We start from the raw sequence: 16223 nt of genomic DNA on the forward strand, positions 1-16223 counted from the left end.
TCTTGCTTGTTGAATGCCAACTTCCCCAGCAAGGTGTGCTTTTCTTTCTTTCTGTCCCCACTAAGTGTATTTTATATCATAAATGTATTTAATATGATCCACTATACTCTGAGGGTTTTAAAAATTAAAACCAGTTTTGTGCATTGCTCATGTGCAGTGCCTCTCTAAGTCTTACTCATGAAATTAAATGTTAATTGCATTTGACACTACACGAATTCAGTTTTGCAAAAACCTATTCATTACCTGATACAGTGAAAGTTCAGTGCTTGCGCAAGATGGGAATATAAAGATGAGTAAAGTCCAGTCTTCAAAGATCAAGAACAGCCTTCCACCTCTGATAAGGCTGGAGTGAGAGACCAGGTTTGTTCTACCACCCAAAACGGTGAAACAGCAGAACCAAATCTATAAAACAATGATACTCGGCACATCGGACATCAGGCAGCCGAGGGCTGTGATTCCTGAGAGATCAGAAACCAGTGCAATGGCCCTGCGCTTGCCCTCACTGCCTGGAGGGAGTTATGCAGCCACAGAGCAGGGCCAGTTCAGCCCTCGTCTCTTAGGACTGGGGAGACGAGGTCGGGGATCCAGAGATAGCACCATGGGGGGCTGCGTGCGGCAGAGCAGTGTGGAGAGAGTTCCAGAATGCTGTGGGGGAGGCTCCCTCGGTGCTCAGATGAGCGCTCGTCATCACCGAGAAACCTGCCCGGACAGCCTGGAAATGTCCCCCAAGAATCAGAGAGACGGTCCAGCGCACACCCAGCAACAAGGATGTGCCCGTTCCCAACAGACAGAGCAAAAGCTCACCAGGCACCAGCTCCACTTGGGGTATTAGCAAAGGTCAGGGAGAACAGGCAACCTGCAGTTCTGACCTCACTGCGAACAGCTATCATCACACATAACACAGCCTAAAAGCAAACACAAGGCTTTCTGTTCCTGAGAAAATCTTTGAAGAAGTTTTTCTCCCCCCAAAAAGTAACTCAAACTGGATGTGATGGTGCATATCTGTAATCCCAGCACTCAGCAGGCTGAGGCAGGAGGATTATTGCGAGTTCAAGACAAGCGTGGGCAACAAAGTCAGCTCAAGGTCAGCCTGAACTGCATCATGAGACACTGTCTCTAAAAAGGAAACAGTAACTCACAGAATAAGGCTCAATAATTATATATTTTTGAGACAGGGTCTCTCTATGTAGCCCGGACTGCTCAAACTGATGCAAGTCCTCCTCCTCAGTGTCCTGAGTGCTGGGATCAAAGGTATGCACCGGCATACCGGGCGAAGAGTATGTAAAGGGATGCAGAAATCCAGTACATATAAGTTAAAAATTGCAATATCTGACACATAATAAGCAATTACCAGCTAAGGAGAAAAGTACATCCAATAACAAATACAAAAATAAGTCAATTGAAACTGACCCAGACATTTTTTAGATAATTAGAGTTCATAGACTCAGACATTAAAACTACCATTATAATTATATTCTCTGGAGCCAGGTGTGGTGGTGCACACCTGTAATCCCAGCACTTGGGAGGCTGAGGCAGGAGGATCATTGCTAGTTCGAGGCCAGCCTGGGCTACAAAGTGAGAGCAAGGCCTACCTGAAGTGCATACAGAGACCCTGTCTCAAAAAAAAAAGAATTATATTCTCTGTGTTCAGGAAGCTACAGAAAAGATAAAACATATTAAATTAAGTGGTGGAAGACATAAAAAGATTCCAGCTGATTTGACAGATAAAATTTATGAACTCTGAGATGAAATTACTCCAGGGAATTAAAATCACAAGAAAAAATTGGTGAGCTTGAGACATAGCATTAGCACCTCTCTGAAATGAAATACACAAAGAAAAAAATCCCAATATAATTAACAGTGAAACAAATTCAATAAACCAACTATGTATGTGAATCATTGAAATAATCCAAAATAAAATTTGGAGGAACAATAGGCTTATATTTTCTGTTTGATGAAAACTATGAACTCACACAGCCCAAGTGCATGAAACACAAAGAAAAACAAATCCAGACGCATCAAAATAAGATCATACTGTGACCAGAAAGTGGCGGGAGATGTAGCTCGGTGGTAGAGTATTTGCCTAGCATGCTCAAGGCCCTGGGTTTGCTGCCCAGCACTACAAACAAAGAAACCTATGATGAATGGAAAACCTGAGAAACAACCCATGGAAAAAGAACAAAGGTAAGAATGATCACTTCCACCAGGCACACTCAACCTGGGAAAAAATTGTCATAAAATATACACTGGAGAACTTGAATATAGAATATAAGACCAATTAAAAATCCCAAGGAAAAAAATAAATCCATATTTTAAGTGACCAAACCATTTCAACAGACACATCCTAAATAAAATATAAGAATGGCAAATAATCACATGAAAAGATGCCTAACATTGGTGCTCATTAGAGAAATCCAAGCAACAACAGTGAAACACCACTACTCATCTATGGGAATAGATATAAGCAAGGCCACAGAGCCAGAGCTGCCTAGGATACAAAGGAAGTGCAACCTCACACACTGCTTGGAGAAATGTAAAATAGAAAAATCACTTTGGAAAAGTTTGGCAGTTACAGTCAAACAATCCCACACCTAAGTATTTACCAAAGGAAGAGGAAAGCACATGTCCATACTAAGACTTGGGCATGTGTGTTCCTAACAGGCTTTTGTTTGTAAAAACCAAAGCCTGAAAATAACCCATTGTTCACCAACAGATGAATGAGCAAATGTTGTTTATCTAGACAATAGAATGCAACTCAACAATTAAAAAGGAGTGAACTGTATGCACCAAACTCAATGAGTCTCCGAATAGCTATACTGAGGGAAAGAAGCCGGACAAGAAGCACAGGCTTTGGTATCCTGTTGGTACCACCCTTGACAATGTGCTGACAAGTAGACAGCGGTAGAAAGCAGAGGGGCCTGGGGACAGGGGACTGAAAGGGGTCACAAGGGGACATGAGAAAATAAACGCTTGGGTATAGTGGATATTTTACTAGCTTGATGGTAGGGATTGTTTCACAGGTATGGGTGTCTGTGTGTGTGTAGGTCTGTCTGTTTTTTGAATAACAAATTTATGATTCCTCTAGCCTGTAAGTCTCTAAGCTTCTGTGAATTTACATGTGTTGTAAATATGCATAAATACAGTCTTACTTTTGTTTGTGTCTTAGTTACTTTTCTTGTATCTAAGAAGTAAAACCCGACACCCACGAGTTAAAGGTGATGCGTGGGCGGGGTTCACAGCGTGTAGAGGTTTCGGTCCACAGTCAGCCGGCTCCAAGGCGGGGAGGCACGGCAGGAAAGAAACAGTCCACAGCAAGGCAGCAGGCAGTAAAGCTGAAGCAGCAGCCTTCCTTTCCCTTCTATCTCATCCAGGCTACAAGCCTATTGGTTGGTGCCACCCACACCCAGAGTGAGCTTCCCATCATCCACACCCAGAGCTACTCTAAACTGATCAGTGGACTAATCCAGTACCACACACTCTTAATCCCAGCATCACATCCTTAACCCATGTTCACACAGCCTCTGGAAAGCCCCACCTACGACAGCATGAGGCTTTGGGGAGCATCTAGACACAAGCCGTAACAGGTAATCTTCTAAGATATAAAGTACTCCCAGCTAGACATGAATGGGTGTGAATTGTTGATAAAACATTGCATTTAATTTTATGTAACAAGGTCATTAAATATAATTTCTGAGGGAAGAAACTTATCTAATTGTATACTATAAATATGTGTGTTCCTTTATGTCAGTTTGACCTCCATAAAGCTGTCAGAAGAAAGGGGAAGGAGAGAAGAAAAAGGAGAAGGAGGAGTGGAAAGGAAAAGAGAAGGATGAAGAGGAAGAGAGGAGGAGCTCACTTTGTCTCAGCTAAGACAGGCTGTCCCTGCCGAGGGGTCAAGGACACGAACTTCCTAGAAATGCAGCCCAGGGGCGCCGCTGCCACTCCAGCCAGACCTCCAGCAGTGCTCTTTGCCCTGCTTCTAACCTGTGGAGTTTCCTCCTCGCTGGCCCAAACCACCCCTCTCAGAGGCAGGGGAGAATTCATTCCCGCAGCCTCCACCGCTTCCCAACCCCCAGGCGGCCCGGACCTGACTCAGCAGGAGTCTGGAAGGAAGAGAGCTGCAAACAGGGGGCCATCTGGATTCGTCTTCCCAGCAGCACAGGGTCACCGGCACAGGAAGTGGGGATCCGTGCCTCCTGGGCACAGTTACACAAACCAAACTGGCACCCAGCACTGCCTTTGTTCTGAGGCTTTTCCAAAGCCAAGCCTCCTGCGCGCAATTCGGTGTGCTGTCCCCGTGGGGAGCCGTGCGGTGGCTTCCTGGTCCGTCCCATACAATGAGCTCATTCCAGTGAGGACTCTGTGGTCAGCGGACCACCGGGCTAGCGAGTGAGCTGCAACGCAGCGGCGGAAGCATGAATGGGCCACGGTCTCAATATTAAAATAGTCTCAGAGGCCTCCTTTTAACAGAGTCCCTGTCCATTCAAGGACTTTCATAACCAACCCCATCATTAATTTATCGGCAAAGCCACTTACCTGAAATACACCGTGGTTGGTGTTCTGTCCAGCTCTGAAGTTTATTCATGAGAAAGAAAGACTGGGCCTAAGCCTAAAAATAGAGCAGCAACACTCAAGTAAATTTGCACCTCTGCTCCCCAGAAGCCTCAGGTATAACCTATTTTGAGAAGAGTTCAGCTTGAGGTGATATAGAAATTTAGCTTAGCAAGGAGCTCATTACTATCTGTAAAAATAGAATTAGCCCTTTCTCCCTGCAGCGCTACTGTTGGTCAGTTTGTTTGGTTTTGGTTTTTTGAGACAGGGTCTTGTTGTGTAGGTAAGGGTGTCACTGAACTCACTGTGTAATCCAGGCTGGCCACAAACTGTCGGCTATCCTCCTGCCTCAGCCTCCTGAGTGTTGGGGTTACACGCATGTGTCACCACACTGAGCCTATGTTCTGAAATCTTAACTCAGATCCTGTCCACCCTGCTTGAGACTTTTCAGTGGGATCTTGCAGCACTTGGGATGGACTCGAAATGCCTCCATAGGGCCTGGCAGGCCATGAGGGGCCTGGCCTGGGCCCTCCTGACTTTGCCATTGTGTTCAGGGATATTTGCTTTCTCTCAGGCCCTTCTATCTCCCAAGATCCTTCCCCCCCCACCGCCGCCCCGACAGCCCTTGGCTACACCTGCTTCCTGACGCCCCTGTCCTTCCAGCTGTTTGCTCTCACAGGCCAGGTCTTGGCTGGGACGTCATCTACAACTCCTGTCATTCCTCCCCTCCCCCCACAACATCTGTTGGACTCTTTCACAGTACACATTACACTAAACTGTAGTGCTTTCTCATGGCATCTTGTTCTGTCATTGATAAATTCTGTGAGACCAGGAACTCTGTTTACTTTATTCACTGATTCATTCCCGATGGAAAATATACCTACCGGCATATAGTAGATGTTTAATGAACTATTGTAGTGTGTTAAATGAATAATGAACAACAGACCAATTTATTTCTACCTTACTTAACCCTACCTCAGACTCCAAAACCTAGTTCAAGCATTGCTCCCAATTCCATCTCCTTTTGCCCTCCATAGAGTCTTCCTGGGCTTCCCACCCCTCAGAGTTTATAGACAAAGCACAGAAAGCACCCAAGAGGCTGCTGGGATAGAGCAGGTGCTCAGTAAACACAGCTGTCATGAGTAGGACCATACGCACATCTTCCAGTGCACTGCTGCATTTCTTACATGTCAGTTTTTCTCTTACCACACTCATAGTTTTTCCCATATTCCCAGTACTGTCCTCCTATTTTTGACGTAATGATTGTTTAACGTGACATTTTCCTTCTTAAATTGATGTATCTTTAAGGGAAAATTTACAGAAGAGGAAGTAAAAAGAAATGTGTTCTGCACATGCACTGACTCCACACAAGGAATGTAAACTTTATACTGCAAACATGGACTAATAAAAAAGAGTATGGCACTAAGATTTTAGTGACAGTGCTAGTGCAGCAGTTATCACTGTTCTCCATGACAGAGAGGTTGAAATGTTTTCCCAGCTGTCATTATTTAAAGCGATAACTATGTTCTTCCAACACCACCACTCCAGGTGCCATTCAGCTGTATCATACATTCACCAACCCTTTCACTCAGCATTTGTGACTCTCTCCCTTGACTTAGTAATTGCCTGTCTCTGTGACAGCTCAGCTCAGCTGTCTTAGTTCTCGTTACAACCTCCGCGGTTCTCTGGTTGATCCCTTGTGCAGAATGTATGTTTAATGCGGTCTAAGTTGAGCCTAATATTTAGACTTTGAACCAACATTATCAAAAAAGACAGTTTTCCAAAGTATTTCCAAAAGTAGGTTGGGGGAGGATATTTAGGAGGATATATTTTGCTGTCTTCTCCATCTGCCCTTCTAATTTCCCACAGATATAAACCTGAACACCTCGTCCAGGCCACTGTAATGAAATAGGGAGGAAAGAATTGGGAAGAATCAATGCAAGAAACGTGTTCCAATAAATCAGACCTGCATGTGCAAGCACCGCATTGTCTCACTAGTGTAAAGCCTGAAAGAGTTAATATAAACTCAGAGGTAAGACAGACATTGTGAAATGATAGGAAAGCACTCAAGGGTAAAGGGCAACTGGGATGTGGGAAAAGAGAAGGGAAAGAAGGATAAATGTTGTATGTATGTATATACAGGATAGTTAACACAGTTGTTCTACTGTCTTCTATTTCTTTGCTGAAAGAAACTGTCAATGAGTCCTTGATTGTTCAATATTGCATGTCTCTGTTTTCCTGAGAAACCACTTTGAAGATATCAATATGTAATACAGCAAGCATTGTTAATTTCCTACCACTTTGCTTGTAACTCTGTATTGTCTGTCCTGTTCTTTTGCTATTTTGTAAAAGGCTGTCTGTCTGTTTTAAAATAAAAAAATAAAATAAAAAAAAGAAGGGTGTTCCATACACACATGAATGTGCCTGGACAAACCCTTTAATTTCTCAGTAAAATAAAAACCCAAACAAACCTGAGAAAACTGAATGTGTGATTTATTATACTTAAGATTGGTCTATGAGGCTTAAACACATCTGTCAGAGTTAACAGCCCACAAATGCAACTTTACAAAATCGGTATCTCAGTACAGTACAGGACTAAATGCGGTACCTGTGCATTGGAAAATTACTATTTCCTCAATGCAAATATCCAATCTGCAGCCCCACTCAGAAGCTCCCACTAAAATCTCAAGCTGCAGTATTTATTACAAGCTCTACTCGGAACACAAGGCTACCTAAATCAAGCATGAGAGCAAAACAGTGGAGTCATTTAGGCTTACTATGTCAGATTGAGTACAGGACTAAAACGCTAAGGTTTCTTTAATGTCTTGGTTCAAATTAATAAATACAAACACAATATAAAAATATACACCAGGTGATAAGCCTGCGCCGCGTGCAGCTGGGAAGCTAAATCTCGCTCTCATACGTATGCAGGTATGTCTTGAGGGACAGGATTTCTGGGTAGCTGCGGCTGGTCTTCCGGAAGAAATCCAGACTGGTGAGCTGTTCGATGTCCCGCACCCGAGCTGTGTGCATCTTCATGAGCTCCTCCACCCATTTCGACTCGTCCTCTGAGCTCTGCAATGGAAACCAAGCAATCAGAGCCCAGTTTTGCAGGGGGTTTTGTGTAACAGTCACTGTGCACCAGGACCCCGTGTGACCTCTTTGGGCTTCGCACACTGAGCTGGGCCTGCTGCTCCCTCCTGAGCACCCCGTCCATCACCTCCCTGCGTTCCCACTGGGCAGCACCGCAAACACTGCCCTTGGCTGTAAACTTGCAGTGGGAATCAACTGCATCAAACAGATGAGACTTGTGTTCTCGAGAAGGCACGTTCCTCAATAGGCATGAATCAGAACTATGAAAACCAGAGAGCCTGAAAGAGTCAATAATTTGTTTCTTTTCCCAGCTGCTGAATGAGCCTGGATCACAGTAATGTGCGACACCTTCCACTTCCTGGGGAAAGGGAAGAGGTGGTTCTAGAGCATGCTCTCGGTTGCTCAGACAACCCCCAGGTCCACATCACCATCTGTTACATCAAAATACTCGCATCTTAGGAACAAGTCAGCCGGATGCAGCCCAGAGGATGCACTTGGCTTTGGCGACCCAAGAGGCAAGACTGGGCCACTTCCTGGCTAGACCCTCTGGTTATACTGCTTGACCTCTTGAGGCCTGGCATCTTTGTGGATTTCAAGGTGAACAATGCTTATTTCAGCAGCCCTCTGGGAGGGAGAGAAAAGAAGATAAAGAAGAAAGGAAAATATGGAACAGAAACCTCACAGAAGAAAGGAAGGCCAGGTGTGGCGGTGCACACCTGTAATCCCAGCACTCCAGAGGCTGAGGCAAGAGGATTGCTGTGAGTTCAAGCCCAGCCTGGGCTACACAAGCGAGTTCAAGGCCAGCCTGAACTGCACAGTGAGATCCTGCTTAGAGAGAAAGAAAAGAAAAACAAAGAGAAAAAGAAAGAAAGAAAGAAAGAAAGAAAGAAAGAAAGAAAGAAAGAAAGAAGATAGCAAGAAAGAAAGGAAAAGAGAAAAGAGAGAAGAGAAAGAGAGAGAGGGAAAGAGAAAGAAAGAAAGAAAGAAAGAAAGAAAGAAAGAAAGAAAGAAAGAAAGAAAGAAAGAAAGAAAGAAAACTTCTTTTTGTCTTATTTGCTGAAAATGGTCTAGGCACAGGCAGAAGAAATTCAGATGCCCCCCACCATCAATTTACTTCATGACCAGCTTGAGCCTAAATGGTAACTCCAGTGAAACAGGCCTTTGTGTCTCAAAAATCCATTCTTTCATTGTGGAGGGGAGCTGGGGGGAAAGCGAGGGGCTGGGGAGCCCTGCGCGTTAGGAAGAAGTCACCGCTTGTGTGAGCAGACACGGGACAGGAAGGGCTGCACAGGGGACTCTGCTCCCAGTTGCATTCTCTGCCCCCCAAAGAGTCTTTCTGGAGGCCGAAGTGCAGCTGCGCAGCCCAGGGCTGAGACGGTGCAGGTGGGCCCCGGCCCAGCTCTCAGCCACCAGTGGCCTCGGCAAACCATCTGCCACAGCCCGGGACCCGCGAAGGTTTCTCAGAAAGCTCCAGCCCACGCCGGGCAGCATGGCAGGTTGTGCCAGGCCAAATAGGGTATTGCTTTGGGAAGCTGACGCCTGGCCATCCCAGGCAAGAGGAAGAAATGGGGAGAAACTGCTTTACACGCTGCAGAATGAAGGCATTAGCCTTCCACGCCCCACCCTTCTACCCAACCTGACCAAGACCTCTGCAAGCCCCAGGAAAGACCTAAGTATAACCCTCCCCACAGCGGGACTGACCAGTCCTCAGAGGGACCATGCAATTAACCAAGTAGGAGGTCTCCACATGAGGCAGGAGACCGCAGAGCAAGGGAGGTTGGATCTAGGGAGAATTTTCACATTCGGCTCATCTGTTTGATTTTTTGCAATGGTCAGTCAGTCCAAGTTTTCCTTTGTAAATGCAACCATTGGAATATGTGGTCAGCAATGAAAATAATTTTCCTAATTTAAATCACGGCATGCTGGGGTTGTAAGAATTCAGGGGAGGAAAATCTGTCCTCTGCTACTTCTTTCTTTGGGAAGTGATTTGTTAGTTTTACTGGAGGGGCATTTTCTTCTGGTTCTCAAACGCTAAAACATGATCTCTGATTTATTATTAGGAAATACAGGCAGTGGTGCACATGAAGAAAATATGTTCTGTCATGATGTTAGCTGGCCATCCATAGAAGTAATTGTTGGTGGAGGTGGGTGATGATGAAAACTAACAAAATTATAATATAAGTTAGTGTGCACCAAGGTCAGAAGGAAAAACTTTAAAAACAAATAGCCAGGGGTGGTGGTGCATGCCTGTCATTTCAGCACTCTGGGAGGCTGAGGCAGGAGGGTTGCAAGTTCAAGCCCAGCCTTAGCAACTTATACATGTATTTGGAGAGAACAGACATAGAGAGCTATGCTTACAGGGTGACTACATGATTAGAAGTACTGTAACACACACAGAGGACCTGCAGTGCTTGGATTACAGAATGTACTCAATGTAAACTTACTAATGCTTCTACCTTAAAGTTTGATTCCAAGCAATGTTTAAAATGTTCTCTCCCACTACTGCCCTCGATTCCAGTATTCTATACACATCTAACTAGCTGTTCTGCATCCTTTCTTTTGCTCTGAATACTCATAGCCCCCACCTCCACCCGTCACTGAAGCCACTGTCCAAGAGCCCCGTGGCCCTCGAAGCCGACAATCTCCACCTACGCTATGCTTCAACGGCAGCGACTTCTCAGCCCACGGTATCTACAGCCACACACTGCAGCTGCCTGGGAGCAGGGGTGGCATCTAACACACACTAGCCCTTCTCCCGGAGCAGCTCCCACAGTTTACATATTTTAGTACAGTTCGGTAACTGACAGTATCCCCTGGAGATACAACCCTGCTCCTTCTATTATGGAAACAAAAGCCTGGAGACCCCAACCTCCCCGGTCAAACTTGCAGCAAGGACTCTCCTTCGCATGAAGGATGCTCGAAGCCACTCTGTGCCCTGGGCCCGAGCGCTGAGTTAGTACAGGGCTGAGCTGGCACAGGGCTGAGCTCATAGTTCGCTTCCCTTCTTCCAGCAGAGCCTTTCTCCATCCTCATCCGCGTCGCGCGGGGGCGGGAGGAAAGGGCTCACATCCGGGCGGGGAAGGAGTGACGGCTGCGCCTCGCAGCAAGCAGCGGAGATGACCTGATTGTCGAGGTCTTTCTCCCCGCTCTCTTTCTCTGTCTCTCCCTCGCTGTCTCTTTCCCTAAGGAAATTTTCAAACATCCCCAAGAGCAGTGAGACGAATATAAGGAGCTGCTTTGAACTCTCACTCTGCTCCAACCATGATCAGAACCATACTGCTCTCTATCTCCTCCTTACAAAATATATATCCCTCTTATCAAACTAAACGCACGCTCAGTCACTGGTCAAAATCAAACACCCACATGTGTTACGCATGCACGCACAGACACACATGCACTGAAAAACAAAGGGCCACTAGAGCAACGAGTTCCGCCTTCAAGACAGTCCTGCTGGGCCCTGTCTTCTTTCCACTTTCTTGGGCCATCCAATCGCTCCCTAGTGAGCGTGTTCCAGCTCTGTGGGGGGAACAGAAACTAAGAAACGAGCACTAGCCGTCACGGGACATGCTGACTCACATTGCAGCTCTCGTCGTTGTCGGGCCGGTGGGGCAGGATGAAGGAGGACACGGACAGGGGCCCGTCGCACTTGTCGGCTGGCTGCGTGAAGTCCAGGCAACTGGTGAGGATGCTGTAGTAATGCGTGGGCACCGGAATGGAGCTGCCTTCCACGTACCTGGGAAGGAGGGGAGGGTGAGGCTGCGGGACACGTGAGTGCTGTCTTGTGCGAGAGGTGGCTAGGGACAGGCGAGTCCCTCCAGCTCCTCTGCACCCCACTCTGTGATGCGCTCCCTTCTCAGTGCCCGACCCCTTCTGTGTCTTTGACTGTGTTTTCTCTGCCTGGACCCCATTCCCTTCCTCCAGCGGGCAGGGAGAAGGCTGCTCCAAGCCAATAAAATGGCTCGATCCAAGAGCTGGAAGCACGAGATGGTGAGAGGAGCGATGCTGCAGAGATGAGGCTGGAAGAGTGAATAAAAGAGCGAACAGAAGACAAAAGTGAGTCCTGCGTGCTGGGTGTGGGGTCCAGGCATGACTGCGAAGGCGGGAGTGCGCTTCTGAGGGCTTCATGATAAGGAGCGGCAGCACGAGACCCACGCTGCAGGAAGACAACGTTCACAGTCGTGGAGGATGGAGCAGAGCCAGGAGCTCCTGGGTGTAGGGGGCCAACTGCCTTTTCAAACTGCAGTGGGACCCTGAACGTGGTGCACAGAACTCATTTGCCAAACAAACTGCTAAGAACTGAGCTCTGGTGATGACCTTAGGGGCATGACAAACCCTCTTCCAATCGAGTAAAATGTATTTTATCAGTTATCTTCCTTTAAATAGTGTTTTACTCACTAAGTATATGTCTGCAAATCACAATTAAACCATCTCTTCCACTCTGTACTGTGCTCCGCCTGTTTCAGGCAAGTGTAAAGTTAAAGCGCAACTTACTCCGACTGTGTTGTATGTGTGTCTTTTCGTCTCCTTCACTAACTATGAGTTCCCTGTGAGCAGGTGTTCGCCTACCCATTTATATCCCCAACAGCACCAAGGAGAGAGACAGAAACACAGACTCCAGCAGTGTATTTCCTCATGAGGGAGAAAGACTCGGGAAATACAGAACAGTCTAACAGTCTCCCCCACACGATGGGGTTAAATGGAAAATTTCCTTTCATCAGACAATTGTTAAAAAATAAATGAGAAAATTTAAATAGTTTCATACATTTTCTTTCATGGGATGGAAAATTGCACTTACTTACCATGGAACTTGAAATTCCATTCCATCCCCAATCTTGTATTTAATCAAAGACTCAAAGAAGGGACGAATTTAAAAAGAGATTTAAAGAAAAAAAAGGTTTAAGAGATACCAACTGTTCTGTAGTACAGGAATATTTTTGAAAACCTTTCGGGGGTGTCTTGGAATTTTAACATCATACACTGAACGCAAATGAATAGCTTACTGCTTGATCTTGTCCTCTGGGTCATGTAGGCCATCGTAGTCATAATCAAAAATGGGTCCGCTTATCACATTAACTCCATTTCTTTCTGAAGCGTATTTCTTCACTAATACTCTTTGGAAATAATTCCATACTCCTGTGCAAAGACAGAATCAACTCTTCATGAAAAAACTTGCTTCAGTGAGATTCTCTCAAGAGTGCATTGTACAAGCCAAATGTCACAATCCCGGAGACAATAGGGCTTTTGTGACTCAAGAAAAGACTCCATTCTAAAGCATTATCTGTGTGTGCCATTTCTGACCCAGCAAAGGGAGCGATTTGGAGCTCGGAGACAATGGAAGGGGAGCTCAGCCTAGTCCAATAAATCAGGGGAGGATTCCCAGACAAGGTCATTGAGCTGAGGTCCGCAGGGGGGATGAGTGGGTGTTTCCTAGGCAAACGGGTGGGGGCAGAACACGCCAGGCGGAAATGCTGAGCACAAAGAGCAGCGTGGGGTTTCTGAGCAGCGGCGCAGAGGCCTTTTTTACTGCTCTTCCGTTCCGAGCTCCTCGGCGGGGCAGCTCCCAAGTCTGTCTGCAGCCTGAGCCTCCCACAGAGATGCAGCTGTGTCACCCAGCCGCCGTCCCATAAGCCACTCGGACACCTAACTGGCTCATCAAACGGAACACTGCTCCGTCAGATTCTCCACCTCCCTTCCCCGTCGTGCCTGCCCCCTCCCTCCCCATCCCAGTTCACAGCACACCCGTGCACCCAGGTGTCCAGGACAAGGCCAAGGCCTTGGCCCTAACTTCTTTCCGTGCCCGTGGGACAGGTGGTGTTGGTGTTGTCCCCCTATCATCCCAGCCACTCTATCTGGCATCATTTTCACTGCTGCCATCCCATCCTAAGCTCCCATCCATCCATACCCCAGACAGGAGCCACCATAGACAGCGACTTCCTGGCTTCCCAGGGGAGGCGCTCACCTTAGTCCATGTCCCATGTAGCAGACAAATGGAATCTCTACACCATAAATCAGATCACAGCACACTCACACTCACACACACACACACATACGTGCACACCCATTTCTAATGTTCCACATGCTTTCTCACTATAATTAAAATAAAACCTCCAGTCCCACTTATAGCCCTTATCTCCTCTCTGATTTTACTTCCTACCCTTCCCCACCTCCAGAGCAAGCCTTTCCTCCTGTCCTCCAGCCTGGCCAAATCTGTTCCAGCCCAAGCTCTTGCATTTTCTCTTCCTTTACCTAGAAAATTCATCTCCTGGCCTGTGGGTATCTGTTCTCCCTGCTTTCAGTGTCACCTGAGGTCCTCCTCACCCACCCCTGCAGAGTGCATGCAGGCCAACCAGAGGCGCAGGAGAGGCCGGGACAGAAGAAGAGAGGGCAAAAGAAGCACAGCAGAGGGCGGGAAAGGCAAGCAGGGAGTCGGCTTGAGCATGAGGTCCGACCCACCACAGCTGTCCGACGGGCGAGTGGGGTTCTGGCCACTTCCACCTCTCCTGCCCCTGCTGAGAGCACTTGGCCACTTTGCCCACAGTGCTCCCCGCCCCAGACCTTCTCATACCCTACTGTGAACGAGGCCCGCAAAGCAGCCCGCCAGAGACAGATCACCTTGGATCGTTACTCGCACGACGGAAAGGACAGCGAGCAGAAGACCAAACGTTAACTTAAGGGGGAAGGAGGAAGGGACAGCGAGAGGAACAGAAACAACAATGAGAACAGTCAAAAGGCCAAACCCACAGAACTGCTGGATGTGGAAAAACCATTCCCCCAGCGAAGAACAGCAAGCTCTCTGTGAAAGGCCTTCTCCACACCAGCCTCGGGGTGGTACCATGTGTTTTCTTTATTACTGTTTGGTCAGAAAATGCATCAACAAAGAATAAAGAGATCCAGGAAACCCTGACTGGGGGCAATTAAATGAAGTTGCATTCCATGTAACATTGTGATGAATGTACTAACCAGGACACCACATAAACATTTTTGTCCCCTCTAAACCTTGTGAGCCATTTCACCAAGGTTAAGCTGGGGAGGCTGCACTGTCACGGACAGTTGGACTCACTTGCTCCTGATCTGAGACCTCTGTTCAGCCCTGAAAGTCCTATATGCTAGCCCAGCCCTCCCTGCCCTGTCAAGTTAGGGAGAAACGCTTCCTTGTGTGACCTGTCCCACAACACAAAGGAACTAAAAGGAGGAAAATGCTATTCAAAAATGCTTTCTCTATTTGTGAATACACGGATGCATGGGCAGGTGGATGGGTAGATGGATGGAGAAAAGGATGGCAGGATGAGTGGGTGGGTGGGTGGGTAGATGGGTGGATGGATGGATGGACAGATGGATGGATGGATGGATGGGTTTATTTTTACTATGAGAAATATAAAATAGATTGTTTTGGTCACTGGAAACTTAGGTCACAGATTCATATAAAATAGAGAGGTCATGCAATAAAAAACCCTTAATTTTACAAGGGACGGGGTAAATGGCATTTTTATGATTACACACACAATGGTCACAATTCTAATAACTAGAATTTGGTTTTTTGGGTCAGAGCTTATTGTGCTTACACAGTGTATAGACTTGGATAAAAACATTATGCCATATATAAATAAATCATGTATTCCAAGAGACTAAGTAATAATTCTCACAGTCCCAAAATCATCTAAAATTAATGTTCTCATGAATCAGAAAGCCCTGTTAGCTCTCACCAGACTTCAAGACTAACATTCAGAACATGTGATCACCCCTTAGGAGAGAGGTGTTAGTGGCTTTTGTTGAAATATTCAATGAATAAATACAGATGCTGTTATATGACAAGTGACCTCTAAGACTTGGTGGAAATAGTGAGCATTAAAATAGAAAGAACTGCAAGTTAGAAGAAAAACACAACCATGGTCTAGTTCAGCTTCTGCCATTCATGACCCAGGCGACTTCTTGTGATGTCAGTGTCTCAATTATAAACAGCTTCCCTCACAGATTCAAATTTGAGGTCGACAGTAGTGAATGTACATGAAAGCTCTTCACAACATACAATGGTTAAATACATGAAAGGTGTTATTATTATTAAAATCAATATAGAAGTAGAAAAGGTAAGTGGTAAACTTAGAAACATTTATTTTCATAAGTCACCGTTTATTAGGTAAATATTGGACTTACGTTTAAAAGCAGGGTACATTGGCACCATATTGGTTACAAGGAATGCATCATATTTAGCTTCTGGTGAAGAGCTCAGATCTAAGCATTAGGAAAACAAATAGTGTCCATTGCTTTAGCAGAATCTCCATCCACAGAAAAACAGTCTTCCAGAATGGTCCCAACCATATAAAATGAATGATCTATTCTTCTACTCCTCCTCTAGACTGTTCCTACTCCCCTCACACTTACCTTTCTTTCCACTGAGTTCTTCAGTCCACTAAGTACTTTGTAAGACCGTCCCTCAATTCCATCAGCACAGCTTAGCTTTAAATAGTGTCATCCATCAAGACAAGGGGAGTGAGTTAAAGGGCTCCAAAAGAGCGGATGGCTTAGTGACTTTCTTTCAGATTCTCAATGGAGGGTGCGAGGAGGTACATGGGAGATTTCCT

The 16223-nt window shown here is 46.2% G+C and overlaps 1 protein-coding gene across 4 annotated transcripts in view; it reads right to left on the reverse strand.

The window, feature by feature from the left end:
- Positions 1-7027: 7027 nt before the first annotated feature.
- The window catches only part of Enpp2 (ectonucleotide pyrophosphatase/phosphodiesterase 2), a 75884-nt gene continuing 66688 nt past the window's right edge, over positions 7028-16223 (reverse strand). For all 4 annotated transcript variants that reach the window (XM_005381910.2, XM_013512836.1, XM_005381912.2 and 1 more), the window contains 4 exons: positions 15796-15873; positions 12645-12777; positions 11221-11377; positions 7028-7626 (listed from right to left, as the gene is read on the reverse strand). In XM_005381910.2, coding sequence (XP_005381967.1) covers positions 7456-7626; positions 11221-11377; positions 12645-12777; positions 15796-15873 — 539 coding nt within the window. In that variant the 3' untranslated portion in view covers positions 7028-7455. The remainder of the gene's footprint in view (positions 7627-11220; positions 11378-12644; positions 12778-15795; positions 15874-16223) is intronic.

This window comes from Chinchilla lanigera, unplaced genomic scaffold (genome assembly GCF_000276665.1).
Source record: "Chinchilla lanigera isolate Chin_1 unplaced genomic scaffold, ChiLan1.0 scaffold00016, whole genome shotgun sequence".
NCBI lineage: Eukaryota > Metazoa > Chordata > Mammalia > Rodentia > Chinchillidae > Chinchilla > Chinchilla lanigera.